Source organism: Aricia agestis, chromosome 19 (genome assembly GCF_905147365.1).
Source record: "Aricia agestis chromosome 19, ilAriAges1.1, whole genome shotgun sequence".
NCBI classification, from domain to species: domain Eukaryota; kingdom Metazoa; phylum Arthropoda; class Insecta; order Lepidoptera; family Lycaenidae; genus Aricia; species Aricia agestis.
In genome coordinates this window covers 6971358-6990794 of record NC_056424.1, presented here as the reverse complement: position 1 = coordinate 6990794, position 19437 = coordinate 6971358, and the positions used below count along the sequence as shown (strand labels likewise).

The 19437-nt window shown below is 38.3% G+C and overlaps 1 protein-coding gene across 1 annotated transcript in view; it reads right to left on the bottom strand.

The window, feature by feature from the left end:
• Window positions 1–195: 195 nt before the first annotated feature.
• The window catches only part of LOC121736816 (LIM domain and actin-binding protein 1), a 45919-nt gene continuing 26677 nt past the window's right edge, over window positions 196–19437 (bottom strand). The window contains exons 7-18 of the mRNA XM_042128225.1: window positions 11473–11564; window positions 11356–11360; window positions 10964–11137; window positions 10356–10413; window positions 7690–7845; window positions 5673–5779; window positions 4823–4978; window positions 4274–4433; window positions 3752–3879; window positions 2563–2711; window positions 2190–2271; window positions 196–1601 (exon numbers count right to left, since the gene is read on the bottom strand). Coding sequence (XP_041984159.1) covers window positions 1599–1601; window positions 2190–2271; window positions 2563–2711; window positions 3752–3879; window positions 4274–4433; window positions 4823–4978; window positions 5673–5779; window positions 7690–7845; window positions 10356–10413; window positions 10964–11137; window positions 11356–11360; window positions 11473–11564 — 1270 coding nt within the window. The 3' untranslated portion in view covers window positions 196–1598. The remainder of the gene's footprint in view (window positions 1602–2189; window positions 2272–2562; window positions 2712–3751; window positions 3880–4273; window positions 4434–4822; window positions 4979–5672; window positions 5780–7689; window positions 7846–10355; window positions 10414–10963; window positions 11138–11355; window positions 11361–11472; window positions 11565–19437) is intronic.

Genomic DNA, 19437 nt, shown 5'->3' with positions numbered 1-19437 from the left:
CATTAACAACTATGTTTTAAAACTTATAAAATTGCCCGTGTCTCGGATATGTAATCTTATTTCTGTCATTTACAGATATAAACAAGCAATCATAGAATAACCAGCCTAACCTAAAAATAATACAATAATAATAATTATACAGAAATTTTATGTGGATCATAAGAAAAAGTATGATGGATTAAAATACACATAATTTACTTTATTTTTTTATTATAATATCGCAGTTTCATTGAGTATAGAGAGTACAAAACGACAAAAACAGTATATAATTAAGTACAAAGAAAATCAGTCGGACAGAAAGAGGTAAGGAGGAGATTAAAAGCAAAAGAAATTAGTATAAATAAAACTTAACCTATTGCACATCACTTAAGTCTATTTACACCTCACGTCCGAATTCTCAAACGCAACTTAAGTTAGGAGTGCCTCATAAATAAAGCGATTTATAAAGTATTATTCGAGGTCTTAATTTTACCTTTAGTTGTTTGAGTATTCGGTCATATAATATATTTTTTCTCATAGAACGGCGTAAATAGGACCTAAAATTTAATAATATTTTAATAGTTTGTCATGTTCATAGTCAAAAAGTAAAATATTGTTTACAAGTCTAAGGGCCTGTTTTACCACTTCCTGATAAGTGCCGGATAGGCTATCCACAACTTGTTTGACAGAGAAGAGTATCTGTCAGATAAGTTATGAATAGCCTATCCCGGTACTTAAAACAGACCGTAATAAAACTCTGTATTTCACTGAGCAAGAAAAATACCCTAAATAGGCCAACTTACACTGTTCTCTTTCATAGGAAATATTTTAATAATGCTTTTAAATACTGTTTGTGCAAGCAAAGATGGCACACGTTGAGATTCCAAAATCCATAATATAAGTTCGCTTTCACATTATGCAGGCTCAGACCAAATAAAAATATGCAGGTTCCACTTTAATCAGATTTTTTTTTTCAAATAATAATTTCTGCTATTCCCGATAGGCTTACAAAATTATAGCACTAACCTCTTTATTTTAGTGCATTTTTTAAATATATTTCTGTAAATCACAAGGTCAAGTGTTAAAATATTATATATTTTACTTAGAACAATAATTGTATAACAAGATTTTAAAAAACTTTTTCTATAAAGGCAACAATAATTTCCATTGTAATCTCTATCTGTTATAATTTCTTAGAAAATAGAAAAACGTACAAGATCTTTAAATATTGTTAACATATTTTATATTTTTCAATAATTAGATCGCATAAAACTCGATTCACTTAAAACTTTTATGCAGTATAATTTAAGGCACTGTTTAAAATGCGGTCTTATGATGCTAGTGTAATAAATAAATCTATATCTAAAATGATTTAGCACCTTAATAATATATCGATGAAATAGTAAGGCCACTAAAATACAAATAAGTCAAAGATAAAATATTTGGCCAGTATAAAATATAGTCCAAACCACAAGATATGGATTGGACTTTAGAAATTCACCAATAAGATAGAATCAGATCTTTTAGTTGAGCTTAAAATTAGTTGGCAAGATGACTGGGTGAGGACCGATGTTATAATTATGCTTTGGTACTTCAAAGGCGGTAAGTCTTCGTACAAGTTACTGGAACAAACAAAACTTTGTGTTACTTCAGGGAAAGGTTATGCTTTAAAAGCTTTGTTTTTATATTATGTAAAAGAACGAAAAAATGAATAAAGTTTTTAGTTTGAACTACCACTAGATTCAAACTCTTAGACGCAGCGCAGACGACAGACTATTCGTGACGCACTTTTTAGTCCGTGGAAATAGAACCTGTGCCATTATATGCAGTAACGCACACGACGCGCGGCGCAGCGCAGACGTGTGCGTTACTGCATATAATTGCATAGGTTCTATTTCCACGGACTAAAAAGTGCGTTACGGATAGTCTGTCGTCTGCGCTGCGCCTTAATACTGTTTATTGTTGCATTGTTATGTTGTGAAAATTATAAGTAGAATATCAATAATAATTATTGCTTATATTATAATAATTATAATGTACCATCAAAGAAATTGAGTTATAGGCAGATGGCAGACCTGCGACAATTGGTTGGGTTATGTCAATTCAATGTTAGTCGCGATTTTTTAACAGGTTTGACGCAACGTGACCAAATTACGTAGGTCCACCATCTGTCTATGAATCAACTACTATAATAGTAAACTGCCACTTACCACAAATCTGTTAACTTTTGGCACGAAATTCTTAGTCACTGTCGTCGTTTGCACCTTCATATTCTCAAACTTCTCCCGTAAGCTGGAACATACAATAATTATTTAATATGTTGGGGGGCCCACTAGACTCGGAGCCACTAGATTAGCAAGTATATGCAATAAAAACTATTTTTGTAAAAAGTGTCCCTTACTAGGTTTTGAAATGGGGCAGCCGCACAGGAGTCCATACTATTTTTTTTTAAATATAAGATAAGGGGGAAAACGAGCAACCTGATGGAAAGCAACTACCGTCGCCCTTGGACACTCGCAAGTCGCCACACTAAAGGGCTGCAGGTGCGTTGCCTGGTTTATTCAAATAATTTGGTCGCCCTACCTCTTAGCGGTCTCGAGCTGCGAGTCTCCATCCTCCTCCGTGTCGCGGTCGATGTGCAGCGCGGGCCGCGGCGCCTGCTGCTGCTGTTCGCTCTCCGACCACCGCTCGAAACGGTCGCGGAAACTCGTCGTGCGCGCCAGCTGTTGAGCCTGAAATTACGACAAACATAATAATAAATGAATATTTACAGGATATATCGTGTCTTTGCCTGCAATGTATTTTAAATTACCGATGACACACTATTCCGACGCGTTCCGTTCGTATTTTGTATGCGTTTGACATTGCGGACGTAATCATGCGGAATATACGCCGCGTAACTTCGGCCTAGTGTGTTGAGACACTTAGGCCGGTATAAATAGTCAGTACTCAAGATGCATTTCGGTCTCAAGATACTGTTCAGGCTCTGTGATTGGTTGGCTGTCAAAATTTGGACCAATCACAGAGCCGAACCGCGTCTTGAGACCGAGATGCATCTTGAGTACTGACTATTTATACCGGCCTTAGGCTCAACTCACATTGGCGCAGCCAAAGCGTCGCGACCCGTCATGTTTTTTAAATACAACATATTCACATCTATTGATTTAAGTATAATAAACTGCTATAAAAATGTGAGAGTTGACGCGCGTCCCTTCCGAGCAAATTTTTAGTCGCGTCGACGCGAAAAATATTAACAGCAAATATAAGGTCTGCTTGTCTGTGTTTGGTACATTCGAAAAGTCATTAGTAATGAGTCGCTACTTACTAAATATTAAAGTTAAAATATGTCAAATCTACATGCTAGAAGTCATGTGTTTTAGCTTTTTAACCGACTTCCAAAAAAAGATTCGGCTATATATTATATTATTATTCATATCAATCACACCCACGATTCCGATCACTGGTCATTACAGAGAAAGACGGTGGACGCTGTGCGGTAATCTGTCATACATTTTTTTAATATTATATTGTAAACAAATACATGCAGACCCTGCATAGATATTCGCTTCATAAACATTTTTAACTGGACAGTTCTGGAAATATTACATACATACGGTTGGAATTGATAACGTCTTTTTTTTAAGTCGGTTAAAAATCAGTTACTTTATAATAAGCTAAGGCTAAAAGGAAATACACTAGACCCCCGCTAATCCGGCCCCTGTCTAATCCGGCCCCCTTTGTAATCCGATGGCAAAATAAGCGTTATTATTACCTGTTTGAGCGCCTCGTCGGTGCGTTGTTCGCGCCAGTGCTCCTCCTCGCTGTCAGTCTCCGACTCCGACGAGTACGTGTGACCCTCCTCCACCGGCGGCGGCGTGAAGCGCTTCAGCGGCTTCGGACCTGAGGAGAGAGAGAGAGATAGATCAGTTGGGCGTTTAGCGAGAGAGGGACGGAAGGTGACCTTGAAAATCGTGGTAGCTCATTTAGTTCGGGGTTTTGGGATGGGTTCGGACCGGCGTAGGCCGACCCGATTGGACACAATTGAATTTCTAAAAATTGATACGAATTCATGACGCCAACTATGTTTTTTTTTTCTAAATTCGTTAATTCCGACCGACATGGTTATACGCTACATAAATGTCTTTATTAGCAAGAGGTTGGATGTTGCGAGCTAACAAAGTCGCACGCGAGCGACAATATCGCACGCGAGCTCACAACGCCGCGTGCGAGCTGACAACGTCGCAAGCAAGCTGACAACGTCGCACAAGAGCTGGAAACTAGGTTGTCTAGTTACCGTGGTTCTCAGGCTGCGGTCGCTGCTCCATCTGGCGGAACACGTCGATCATGCGCGAGGCGGTCTGCCTGGAGGCGGCCACGCCAGCGTCCGGCGCCGCCTCCCCGCTCCGCACCACGCCCGGCTCGTGGTAAGGCTCCGGCGACGGGGACTTCGGACGCTGCAATTAAATATTGTTATTCTTTTATTATTTAATATTATGTCGTCGTTCTTTATTTGTAAGGTACTGCGTAGCTTTGAGCCCGGCGACCGAATCAAGAAATTCCGTAACGAATAACACCTATAAACATTCGTCTAACGTATGCGAATTATAATTGCATAAGTTGATAAATAGCTTTACCGCGGCAGTCCCCAAGTGCCACACGTATTTTTTTTTTTCTTGAATTATGAGCTGCTTTGCTTGATGGAGGACAAAACATAGTAAAGCTTAAACGTATTTATTCGGTTAAGCGTCGTGGCTGTTTCACTGTGATCACAACGCGTTGTGAGCTATATTTCCGCTCACTGAGCGTTTTCGGTCTTTGAGCGTAACGTATTATATTATAATACCTGGATCTGCCTGGGCGGCGTCATCCGGAACTCCTTCCGCTTGGTCTCCGGCTTGTAGGTCTCGAAGAACCGGAACCGGTCGGAGATGTCCGCCGTCTCCACCTTCACTTCCTCCACCTTGTCCGCCGCGCGCACCACGTCCTTCGGCACGAACGGCTGGAGTGATATAACAATAATAAAAACTTGAGAGGTGTCAAGGGACCCGGATGGAACGAAGTTATTTCTTATGTACAAAAAACCTGTATACACTGAAAAAAAAAGAGAAACAGAGAGAGAAACACGCGCTACCGCACGGCTTACAATATTTTTTTGCTCTAGAGTTGTAATATGCCGACATTTTGTGTCATGTCGTTACAACTTTTTCCGTCTAGCCCCCTTTCGCAACGCGCGATAAGGAACTTAATTCCAATAACTTCCACACCGGTGACGGTGGCCGGTTTCATTGAAAACAGGCCAGTTACGCAGGAGTAACTTTATAGTGCCCAAGTGTGTGCGCAGTATACAAGAGCAGTCTCTATTCATTTTTATCATAACCCAGTGAGACGGAAGACCGACACGACTGGTGAGATATTACTCTTTACAACCGACGCATGCATGCAAAATAACATTAAGCCTTATGTGATAATTGATAAATGGACTATCCCTAGCCTCCCCAGGAATGGGGGGCAGTGGCGGCCCTAGGGTTGGCAAACAGGGCACTGAAAGAAAACCAAGGTCGTCGCTGTTGCAGGGTATTGTTTCGTAAGACAAAGGGCCTCGCAAAAACCTGCCGCCCAGGGCCTTGCAAAGACCTCCCGCCCGGGGCCTCGCAGTGGGTAAGGCCGCCACTGATAGGGGTTCAGGGACCTACCAGTTCCTTCCTCTTGGGCGGCTCCTGCGGCGGCGGCGATAGCGGCGCCATCTGCTTGGCGTTTGCGTCCAGTTCTAAGAAGATCGACCGCGACTTCTTGCCGATACCTGCAAACGATCACACACTTTTTAATCCTTTTACTAAGCATGTTACTAAACGTTTACTTATTCGTAACCTTTGGTGACAATTTTTTACTAGAAGGTGACAGACAGACACACTTTCGAATCTATTATATTAGTAGGTATGGATGTCAATATATTTGTTGCAATCTCGTTACAGTTATATTTTTATCAGTTTCTGCAACGTTTACTTCGAGCCTATTTCACCACTTCCTGATGTGCCGGATAGGCTTTCCACCACTTAACTCGACAGATAAAGTATGGAGAATCTGTCAAAAAAGTTGTGGATAGTCTATCCGACACTTTATCAGGAAGTGGTGAAAGTTGAAACAGGCAATAAGTGTCAATTCTTGATACTGTGGCGGTACCCACAATTTGCCTAACATTCCTGCATCGCGCTATCGAAGTTTCGGAGAACGGCAAGATATATATGTCGCAGGGAAAAGAAGATATCAGGGATATCCCGAAATCCCTAGGGATATCACGAAATCGCGGTAGATACCGAATATTCTTGTTTCTTACGTCTTCTTACTAAACAAATCTAGTAATATGTCATTTCACTAAACTAAATCTAGTGAAATGTCAGAAAAGCGGATATCGCCTATAAAAATCGAGCTACGCATTTCTCTCGCTCGCTCTAATACCCACACGGGCACTAGTGGGAGTGAAACAAATGCGTCGCTCGAGCTGGCGCGGCTCGTGTGATTTTAGTCGTTAAATTATTACGTGTACGTCAAGTTTGAATGCTATTTTCTAAATATCACCTTTTACGACTCTCAAGTTTCAACATTTTTTAATATTTTCCAGACTTACGCGCATGTTACTTGCATGGTTCGATAGCCTGTTAAATGTATATTATGGGGATATTAATAACTCAATACCGATAATAAGATCCCTTCACGCTGATAATGCCCCATTCGCGTTAAGAGGGCGACTAACGCAAAAAATCGTCCTTCTCTCTTCACACTCACGCCCGTCTTTCATATGCCAGGTGAAAAAGGACGATGCGGATTCATTTAAATAGAAAGAAAATTATTTTTTCCTAATAACTCGATAAATATGTAACATTTAAAAAATCCGCTAGGTCAGTTCTTCAATGATAGAATTTTATACAATGTGTTAAAATATTAACTTAGTTTAATGCACGGTTATGGCAATATATGAAAAATTCGTGAAAATTACATGCATCTTTGTGATCGAGAAAATTTTAAGATATCGTGTTTTTGCTAGGTCTGATTCTCGGAAATATAATGTAGTATCTATGTCTACAAAATGAAACAATTCGGGGCTTATTTTCAAGTATAAAAATGAATTATAAAATCGTCAATTTAGGGTTAGTCGCCCCCATAAGATAGTGATAGGGTATTAGAGCGAGCGAGAGAAATGCGTAGCTCGATTTTTATTCGGCGGTGTCCGCTTTTCTGACATTTCACTAGATTTAGTTTAGTGAAATGACATATCACTAGATTTGTTTAGTAAGAAGACGTAAGAAACAAGAATATTCGGTATCTACCGCGATTTCGGGATATCCCTGATATCTAAACTTTTTAATCGGGACTTAACGCGACTTATTTAAGTAGTAATGCTACTACGAGTACATACTTTTTCTCGACGTTTCGGCCGTGTTGCAACGGCCATGGTCACGAGGGGACTCAGTCCCCTCGTGACCATTGCGTGACCGTTAGCATTACTACTTAAATAAGTCGCGTTAAGTCCCGATTAAAAAGTTTAATTATAATGCAACGCGAAAGTTTAAAATGTTATCCCTGATATCTTCTTTTCCCTGCGACATATACAACGTCTGAAATGACGTCAGTGGGCTTCGGCCTGACCGAGTAAGCTATCTCTCTCGGTCGGAAGATCTTCCTTTTCGGCCGCCACTAACAACGTTAAAATACCTTCGTTGAACATGGCTCTGTCCTCCAAATCCCGGTTCTTGGGCGGCTGGTTCTCATCATTGAACACCTCTCCGTTCTCAAACCGCTGCTTAATGGTTTTCGCCTTCTCCGCGTCCAGTTCCAGCTCGCGCGATATCTTGTCTGCTGACGTCATACCTGCCGACGACAATAAACCTCACTCTCATTGTAATAGAGTACAATATAAAACGATAACTTACTAATAAACATTATTAGTAAGGTGGTATAATATATGTCGCACGCAGCCAACTGGTTTAAATAGCCGTTAAATCAAACAGCTAGCCCTTTGACTGAACAACACCATTCAATCACACGTCTAGCTTTTTAATCGAATATTTAAGTCGCCCAAAACGTCAACACCACAGCTGATTCAAAAGCCGCCGTATGATTGAATTAGTTCAGCGTTCACCACCGCGGCGCTAGGTGCGTTTTGCTGTGGCTCCCTAAGAGGTGTCCCAATATGGCGTCAATTAACTGGTGTTTTGTGATTGTATTAAGATATTTTTCGTAAATATACGTTACATGTATTATTAAAGAGACAGAAATTATGGGGGCACATACGAGTGAATCAAAATTTAAACTAATATTCGAGGAGAAATTACAGGATTATGAAATACATCACCAAGGTATTTATTGCAATTGTCTTCAAAATGAGTTAGAATACAACCTGCTTGTTATCATTACGCTTGTGTAATAATAGCACTCAACTAATGGTCACCTTAGTTAATTTACCATTTAACCAGTTGGTTAAGCGTCATCTAGTTGTAGTGTTAATTAACGTTGCAGTCAAAAGTCGGCTAAACGACGTATAGCCGTGTGATTGAATGGCGTTGTTCAGTCAAAGGGCAAACTGTTTGATTGAATGACTTTTTTAACCAATTGACTGCGACATATTATATACGACAATAAACCTTACATTCATTGAAATAGAGTACGGTATAAAAAGATTACTCTCTTACTAATATACGTTGTTGGTAAGGAGATATTCAAACACGATGTAACAAAACTAAATGATAATATTTCAGAGTGTGTAGGTATATTTTATACAGAGTCAACCATTGAGTTTCTAAAATACTAGAGTAGCAATTTTCAGAAATGCGTAACCACTTGATAGTCCAAAGACGATGTCAAGTCATTATGTCACTATGTAAGTCAGATATGCATGCAGGCATCTTCGAAGTGGCAACGCGTTGCTGCCGTAGACTGCCAATCTAGTTACGTTAAGGTACGCTTATACGGGCAACTAAAATTGCTCCACTCCAGTCAATTCTCGTCAACTTTAACGTCACGACTACATCAAGCTATTTTCGGCAACAAGCAGCAATATTGCGCAATACAGTTGAGCGATATGGCGCAACTTCATCGACTAGTTACTAGGCAATACTGTCATACACGAGCATTGGATATTCGTCAATTCGTATCGGCGACATTGAGGGATATGAAATATCTGGAGCAATATCGCCAAAATAATTGCCGCAATTGAAATTGCTCCATATTGCTCCACTAATAATTGCTCCAGATCGGTCCATTCGTGTCGCCGGGCAATTATTGCCGCAATTGTTACCCGTGTAAGCGCTTCTTTAGGAACATAGAATATCATGAGAGTGTACTATTATTATCTACTAGCTGTTGCCCGCGACTTTGTCCGCGTGGACTTCAGTTTATAGCGCGCGGTGTCAACAAAATTGGTGTCAACTGTCAAAAGCTTTTTAAAACCCTGGTACCCCTTAAATCAAAATACCCAAAACAGCCGTGTAGTGTGCACATAATATTTTTTTAAATTAAACTTTTTTTATACCAAAGTTTAAATCTTAAACTTTACACAACTTAGCTGCATTACACAACTTTAGCTTTACCCGCAAACTATTTAGTATGTATTATTGGTATGCTGCTGTTTCTGATATTATATCTATGTTGGTAGGTGAGTTATTTGATAACGTGTAAGTATAACAATCGAAAGAATCGAAAACCTAAGCCCAACATGGTACCACCTCTTATAGAAATACATATGAGCAAGCGATAGCGCGATCTAGGCGACTCTTGGCGCCATCTGTTATGAGTTTTGGAACTAACTTAATTTGAACAAATTTACGCATAAACACCCTCTTACAACCTCTTTTTCCGGTAAAAAAGTAGCCTGTGTCCTTTCTCAGGCTTTAGACATCTGTGTACAAAATTTCATTACAATCGGTTCAGTAGTTTTGGTGCTGTTGTTTCTGATAATTATCTAAGTTGGTAGATGAGTTATTAATTACTAACGACTATAACAATCGAAAGAATCGAAAAATTAGTTCAACATGGTACCACCTCTTATAGAAATACATATGAGCAAGCGATAGCGCGATCTAGGCGACTCTTGGCGCCATCTGTTATGAGTTTTTGGAACTAACTTAATTTGAACAAATTTACGCATTTTCACCCCCTTACAACCCCTTTTTCCAATTGAAAAGTAGCCTATGTCCTTTCTCAGGCTTTAGACTGTGTACGAAATTTCATTACAATCGGTTCAGTAGTTTTGGCGTGAAAGCGAGACAGACAGACAGAGATACTTTCGCATTTATAATATTAGTATAGATAGTATAGATTGTGTGTTGGAGTCAACTGTGAAAGTAGCAACACAAAAATAAAGCAAATAAATATTAACTTACTCTGTTCACACTGCATCACCGATTGCTCGTACATTTCCTTTATTTTAGCTTGTTTACCCTGAAAAATATCACTTGATTAAATAATTACAACATGTAAACATTTAAATGTTATACATATAATATTTACGTGGTTTTCCGCCTTAACACCCTCTGTGTCCCGCCGTTGAGTCACTCACCATGAACAGGCGGCTGCCGATGTTCTGTATCTCCCGCCTTCTGCCCCGGCGCCGCTCGCAGGTCTCACTCACCATAAACAGGCGGCTGCGGATGTTCTGTATCTCCCGCCTTCTGCCCCGGCCCCGCTCGCAGGTCTCACTCACCATGAACAGGCGGCTGCGAATGTTCCGTATCTCCCGCCTCTTGCTACGGCGCCGCTCGCAGGTCTCACTCACCATAAACAGGCGGCTGCGGATGTTCCGTATCTCCCGCATCCTGCCCCGGCGCCGCTCGCAGGTCTCACTCACCATGAACAGGCGGCTACGGATGTTCTGTATCTCCCGCCTCCTGCCCCGGCGCCGCTCGCAGGTCTCACTCACCATGAACAGGCGGCTGCGGATGTCCTGTATCTCCCGACTTCTGCCCCGGCGCCAGTCGCAGGTCTCACTTACCATGAACAGGCGGCTGCGGATGTTCTGTATCTCCTGCTTCCTCTCCCGGTGCCGCTCGGAGGCGGCGTCCTGTCCGCTTTCGAAGCGCCCCACGATCTCGCTCATGTTGCAGAAGGACACCGGCTGCTCGCGGTGGGTGGTGTGCTTGTATGACTTCTTGAGCACCGAGTCTTCGTCTGAGATGTAAAAGTTTGTGTTTAATGCTGGCTTGTCACGGCGCTAACTTCAAAGGCGCGGCTCGAGCGGCTCGTGATATTATGATTTATGCGCCGTGAGTACGGGTAGCTCGTGCTCGCTCGTACAAATCGGCTCGGCGCGGCGCGGTACGTGATATATCGCGCCAGTATTAGGGTGCGTTCGGCTTCTCCGTTCAATAAAATACAGAGATCTCGATCCTCTAATCTACAATTTTGTATTTTATTGATCAGAGATTGGATAGCACGCTACAAAATCCTTAATTTACCGTCTGTATGACGAGGGCGTTGTGATTAGTCGTAGTAAAGTGATACCTTCGTCCTCGGCCTCGCTGGAGCTGGGGTCTATGGGCACCCCGCTGAGGTACTCGTCCGATACGCCGATGTCCATGCCCTTTGCCTTGAACCTGCCAAAATATTATTCGTGCTGTATTTGTGCCAGATGTCATATTATTATTATCTATAGGTATCTAAATAAAATTCACATGTCACAGTGTTTGTGCGCGAAATCCTCCAAAACGACTCAACCGATTTTAATGTGTAGGTACCTATGTACATTCGTTAGGCCTGAGAATAGGTTTTTATCTACTTTTTATATTGATACTACAAATAATGTATATGGCAAAACAACGTTTGCCGCCTGCCGGGTTAGATAGTTATTTATTATGTTAAAAATATTTCTTACTACATTCTGTCAATAAAAAGAAGAACAATTCTAATAATATTTCTTTTATATATTCGAAGAAGTGTGATGTTTATGTTGCAATGAATTATGAAATAAATAATAGTCAGGGAGCCTTAGAACATTTTTTTTTATTACTAACAAGCAAATTTTTTGTGAGTAGCTTCATTTTGATAAGACAAACAACTTTTTTATCTGCGAAAAATCTTGGAAGTGTTAGCTAACAGAGATAGAAAGGATTTCATACTTTGATTTAATGGTCCTCAAATATGGATTGTTCTATTTGTATGACAATGTTACTCTTAAATTATATAGCTATTAATAACCTACCAATATACAAAAAATCAGCTGGTTAGGGTTCCGTTTTAGGGTACCGTAGCCTAAAGCGGAAAATAGGAATACTCGTTGGGTTTTTAGTGGGTATGCCCGGGCGCGGCCGCACCGCCCTGGGGAGTCCCACATACCCCGGTAGCCATCCCCAGACCGCCGGGGATGCGTAATTGCATTTTCCCAGCGATAAAAAAAAGGTACCGCAGTCAACCAAGTTTTTTTTTAATTACAGAACCCAATTTTTCTGATGCATAGCATGTACTAAAACGGCGCCAGGAGGTACGTGGTGTGTATCTCTCACGAAAATAAGTACGTTTCATATAACGCGATATAACCGATATCCACGCGGGCGAAGCCGCGGGCAGAAAGCTAGTCCACCATAAAAACAAAAAAAAAATCAATATGAGGCTATTAACATGCTCGAGTTTAGCTGTCAAGTTAGTGAACTGTGAAGTTACCAGCAATCGCAAATAAAAGTTTATGGTGATATACAGGGTGTAACAAAAATAAGTGATAATACTTTAGGGTGTGTACGTGTTCCTTGTAGAGAGTTCACTGTGAAAGTAGCAGCGCTGAAAGACTAAAAAAAATGTTCACTTTTGTATGGGGAAACTCGTGACGCTCGGGCCCTTGCCCATACAAAAGTGAAAAATAAATTTCGTCTTTCAGCGCTGCTACTTTCACAGTGAACTTTCTACAAGGAACACGTACACACCCTAAAGTATTATCACTTATTTTTGTTACACACTGTATATCTCTCTTGTGTCGGTTTGCGGGTAACAGGTATAAATGAAATGGCTTCCATTGTTATACTCAGCTAGACCTAGAGGTATTAAATTATTTATTTTTTTCAGTCGAGCGACAAAATCGGATCGCCATTCGCCATTAATACACTAATTTTACCTTTTAAGTTTTAACAAAAAATATTATGTATAAAAAGACGAACACATAACCTCCTTTTTTGGAAGTCGGTTAAAAATCGTAATTCTCGTAGTTGAATGGGCTTATTCAGGCAACAGAATTTTGTTGCAATGTATACAGTTTACATCAACAAGTGTCTCGTTTAATTCGCGGAACTCCGATATGAAACGTATTTATAGCCTAAGATCCCACCGCTTGATCTAGCAGGTATGTGTTTTTTGTTGATATAATTTTTTAAGTAATCTTGAGAATGTCATAATTAGCCGCAATATCCCGTAATCAATTTTGATGTACTTACTTACTTAATTGTCCTAGAAATAGAAATATTCATATATTTTTAGGACCATCAAATAGAAATATTAAATCCTTTCTATCTCTGTTAGGTAGCTAACAGAGATAGAAAGGATTTAATATCTTTCGAGATTTTTCGCAAAAGAAATTGTTATTCGTCTTATCAAAATGAAGCTATACTTACTCACGAAAAATTTGCTTGATAGTAATAAAAAAAAAAAACTCTAGGGAAGCTGGACTTATTGCTTTTATGAATCTAATAAAATTTATTTATGCAGAATGACAATTATTTTTGATCACTGTCAAGCAACCCATTTTTATCAAAGTGCTATAGAGAAAAAAATGTTTCATCATTTTCTTTGAAATTATGTAAAATTGGCTAAAAAGTCCTATGTTGCCATTTATATTAGTATAACAATTTCAATGATACAAAAATTAATTACACGTAAATGCGGCTAATTTTTACAAGACCTTATTCTTAATTCATTCGACTAATTCTTAAGAATCATTTGAAATTAATTTCATCAAAAAATACCTGCAAGATCAAGCGGTGGGATCCTGTCCTATTATGAGAGCAGTTAGAAAAAAAAGTGCGTCACGAAGCCTACTCAGTAGATACTCGACACTCGTCAGGCGTCAGTCGTCACTCGTCAGTCCGCAGTCGTCATTCGCAAGTTGCCCTCTCAAGTCTCATTAGTGATCCGCTGTGTTGAGACGTTATTGAAAGTTTTAGAATATTTTGACGTGAATTCATATGCTGTACGTGAATTAAGCATCGAAAGACAAAATGGAACAAAAATGTTTAAAAAATTTAAAAAGTTTCGATTTCTTCAATGCAAGAATTTGCTCGTTAACATTGGAATATTACCAGGACATTACTCCCGCAGGTTTAAGATGTATTATTTCGAAAAGGCATGTAGTTACAATAACATTTGAAGGCCACCATGGAATGATTCTCACGTTTCCAGACATGGATTCAGAACTTGAGGTAAAAGTTTTGGATGGTGATGGCAGCACTGTAAAAAACCAGGTGTTCGAAATAAATAAAGAGAAAATATTAAAACTAAGTATATATAATAGAAAAATTGAAACCTTTAACATAGATTGTTTTTACAAATACGTGCAGAATAAGCACATCAAATCTAAACTAAATAAAAGTTTATACAATTCTTTGACCAGTGCATTATTTTCTGATGTGAGTATTATGTCTTGCGATGGCAAACAGATCGGCGCTCATAAAGTTATCTTAGCTTCGAGAAGCGACGTCCTCAAAGCTCATCTGATGCACGATACTACAGAATGTAGAACTAACCAAATTCAGAGTAAATTCGACGCAGAAGTTATAAAAGAGCTCCTAGGTTTCATGTACACTGAGAAGATACAAAACCTGAATGAACTATCAGACAAACTGCTGGCCGCAGCGGACTTTTACAAGATCGAGGATTTGAAGAGTATCTGTGAATTCCACCTGTGCACCCGTTTGACTGTAGACAACGCTATCGAAACCCTCAAATTGGCTGATCTATATTCTGCACATAATTTAAAAGGATTTTCTGCGAGGTTCACTTTCGTGCGCCTTAAAACTATACAGCAAACTGACGCGTGGGCTGCATTGGACTCGCCAGAATTAATTAAATACGTTTTAGCTTCGAATTAAAGAACGCATCGGGAAGGTTTATAAAAAACGGGCTATCAAAATTGGTGGCTGTGAAGTACTTGTATACTTAAACCCACATTATTTTTGTTATAAATTTTTTTTTGCTATATTTTGTATCGAATTTAAAAAGAGCCCTTAGTGGTAAATTATCGTTAATATTCTCAAGGTGAGAGAGACTACTCTTTTGACAATTTTGAAATGTTATTTTAATTTTTTAGAAATCCAAAGTTGTATTAGTTGTGTTAATTATAATAAAGCATTTTCTTAATTTTCGTTAATGTTTGCATTCTATTAAATATTATTTTTAAATACTTAATGTTTTTTAATAACATGCCCATTATGTAGGTACTATCAGTTTCACACATAAAGTTAATATACCTAGCGGAATAGAGAAACAAAGGCCTGAGCAAGAGAGATGTCACTATCAGTAACACTGCGTGGTAAAAAGAGACGTGTGATACATGACAGCAGCACTCTTTTTTTGACGTCCAGTCGGCACGTGCCGCACGTTGACAATTTAATCTCATAGAAGTCATGTTCAATCATACTTGTGTGTAAGTACACATATTTTTCACACAGATGAAAACTAATTTCGGATACGTTTGGCAGCTCGAGTAGGTTCCGCTAGGTATATTAACTTTATGGTTTCACACAACATTTTCCTGTGGTAAAAAGCCTATGGCTCGGAGGTAGTCAATATTATGATGTTTAGAATTTCATCAGAATAGTCCATTAGTTTCGAGAACATAATAATTGTTACAAAGAAAAACATAATATTTGTTTATTTCTTAAAAGTAAAATTACTTACTTATATTATCATAATTTATTGCATGGACGATATTTTTTCCATCAGTTTTTTTAAGGTTTTAGAGGTGTATATAAAGTACTTTTAAGTGCAAGTAAGTACATATTTTTTACATTTTTTATATTATTTTCTTGTAACTTTAAACAAAACATTAAAACAAATTATTTTATGGAAATAAATTGATTGTTAATAGACGTGATTGGATGAAATGGGTACTTAAGTAACTTTTGTAAAATAAGGATAATTTCACATTTTGTCCCCTATATACATATACAATACAACTTACATACTTGATTATCTGGCTAATATATCTGGCTGTACATAAATCCACATTTTTTGATTTCAAATCATTTTTCTGGTAAGCTTCCATTTATGCAAAATACGATCAAATTATTACTTACATCGTCCACTTATGTGTTCTAAGTTTTATCTCTCGAAATCGACATTTAATGCTGAATAGTATAGTTAATGTAGAATAGTGTGTAGTATGAAATTGTACAGATTAATTTGTTGTTTTAACTAGATTCACCTGTTAAAATACACCAAATACTTACTCTTAAACACACAGATCAGTGATCACTATTCTGTAATATACTGAAGATACTAGTCTTGTTACCATACCTATCTTAGCCGATACACGCATTTCTTTCAAATAAAAAATAATTCAAACTTTCTATACCCTTATTTCAAGTAGATAGAGTTGAAAATCGTGCGTATTTGGGCTGCAAACTAATGATTTTCAACAGTGTTTTATGTGTTTAACGTTGCGTCTGGGATGTTTTTATTTATGCAGCCGTTATACATTGCTGGTTTTGTGTGTGTTACATTTCCGTGGCACGGCACGACACGATACATCACTTTATTTCTGTCACGTTAAAATGTATGGAATGGAGACACTTTAATGCACTTTGCATAGAAAGCAAAATTGACGATATTATAATTCATTTCAAAAGATACCCATTTGATAATAAGCAGAGGTCGGCGTAGGTAGTGCCATTTAGGGTGAATGACCTCAATTGTATATGTTAACATGGACATACCTCCGGGATCGCGGGATAAAATCCCGCGTTCCGAATTATCGCGAATAATCAAGTATTTACTTTACAATTAATGAAAAAAAACGAGTTTTGAGTCATAATTTCGCCGGATAAAAAAGGCCTAAATAAATGAGTCACTAAACGTTTTTCTACGTCTAATATTTCTTCAGCCATGTTTTGCTTAGTTGCCAGTATGAAAAAAAAAGATTACGCGTCAAAATCGATATCTATTATTTATTAACTAAACATAACTCTTTCTTTTTAATTATAATCCATATTTATTTAATACCGCAGGAGCAAGACGTGTGCGGGGTGCGGGGTGGCCCGCACCCCGCACACAGCAAGCAGACACTTGCGAGTAGCGCATGGCTTGTTGTTCTGTGTGTAGCATTTTTTTTGCGCGTGAGTCCAAAATATCCCATCCACACATAACAGACGAAAAGAACAAAAAATGTTATATTTATTTGGATATAAGTAGTATATCGTAAAGCACTTTCAGGCTTGCCTGTGTTGCCTGCGAATGATCGCTCGGTTGTTTGCGTCGAATGTTTAACGGTGCCACTAAGCGAATTCATTATTGTTTATTGTTGTTTAAATATATTTTAAAAGAAAGTCAATATTTGATAAACATTAAATGGATTTTTATAATTAAACAATCAAATTATTTGCAGGTAACACAGGCAAGCCTGAAAGTGATCTACGATATATTACTTATATCCAAATAAATATAATCACATTTCTGTTAATTTTTTACTTATTTGTTAATATCATATAAAACTTATAATTATGATAAATAAATAAAAAACTAACAAATTATTTCTTTATTTACGTTTGTCACAATATTTGTTGTTTAAATATCAAATTCTGAATGTATTTCCGATTATATATTATTTCAATGCGAATCCCAAAATCGCGGGATTGAGAGGCATGTCCACGTTCTGCCGCGATTAACGAATCCCGCGGGATGGCACTACCTACGCCGACCACTGATAATAAGCCACGAATTGTTTCATTTTTAGGGTTCCGTACCCAAAGGGTAAAAACGGGACCCTATTACTAAGACTTCGTTGTCTGTCCGTCTGTCTGTCTGCCTCCAGGCTGTAACTCAAGAACGGTTATAGCTAGACTTCTGAAATTTTCACAGATTATGTAAGTATACCTGTTGCCGCTATAACAACAAATACTATAAATAAAATAAAGTTAATATTTGAGGGGGCTTCCATACAAGAAACGTGATTTTTTTGGCCTTTTTAGCTGGATATCAATAATGGTAACAGCTAGGCACTTGAAATTTTTACAAAAAAACTGAATTATATTGTTACTTTAATAATTAATAATAAAATTAAGAATATTTACTTAATTTTATTATTAATTATTAAAGTAACAATATAATTCAGTTTTTTGTAAAAATTTCTTGTAAATATTATAAATATTTCTCATACAAAAAACACAATTTTTTGTTTACTTTCGCTCTATGCCGGTACGGAACCCTTCGTGCGCGAGTTCGACTCGCACTTGGCCGATTTTTACTAACACAGATTACTAAATTAATAAATACTAGCGAACGGCGACGTATCACGAACGGTGCACCGCGCACCCCTATTCAGGATGAAACTTCTGAACAAAAATTGCGTTCCAAACTTAAACGCTCTCATGTAACAGAGTACTTTGAAGTTTTATATTATAACTAGCTGTGCCCCACGGTGTTACCCGCGATTTATTAGGTAAACTAAATTGTGTTTTAATAGGTAAGTAGTTATTAGTAATTTGAGACAAAATGAATTGAGTTTGATCATCGGAATTCGGAAACATACATTTTTGATGACTGAGAGATGGAAGTTGATTATCCTGTCATATGCTACTGTTTTTAACCGACTTCCAAAACGAAGGAGATAAAAATATATATTTTATGTTCAGATGTGATTTTTTTATGATTTATGATTAACTTCGCTGTCTGTGAAACGATTTCCAACATTTCGCAGTGTAAAGGACTGTGAGACGGAGGACGGGACGGACTGGCGGCACATCTATACTAATATTATAAAGCTGAAGAGTTTGTGGCGCAGCCCCCCCAATAAGAATACGAGGCGAAAGCCTATTAATCAAATGGCACTCGAAATCCGTATGTTGAGATTAGGTTAGAATAAATTCAATTTTATAATTAATTACTTAGTTTGTTTCTAAAAAGGATAACTAAAACTCAGCACTAACGACGCGATATCATTTCGTTAAAAGCAACAGTTCCAGGAGGGGGCACAGCCCCCCCAATCAGAATACGGGGCGAAAGCCTATTAATCAAATGACACTCGAAATCCGTATGTTTAGTTTAGGTTAGAATAAATTCACTTTTATAATTAATTACTTCATTTGTTTGTAAAAAGGATAATAAAAACTCAGCACTAACGACGCCATACCATTTCGTTAAAGGTAAGAGTGTCACGAGTGAGGGGGGGGGGGTTTGGGGGCGCGGCCCGGCACATAGGCTACATTTTTAAGTCGGTTAAAAATGTAGCCTATGTGTTAAGAGGATACACCAGGGGCGAGAGAAATTCAAAAT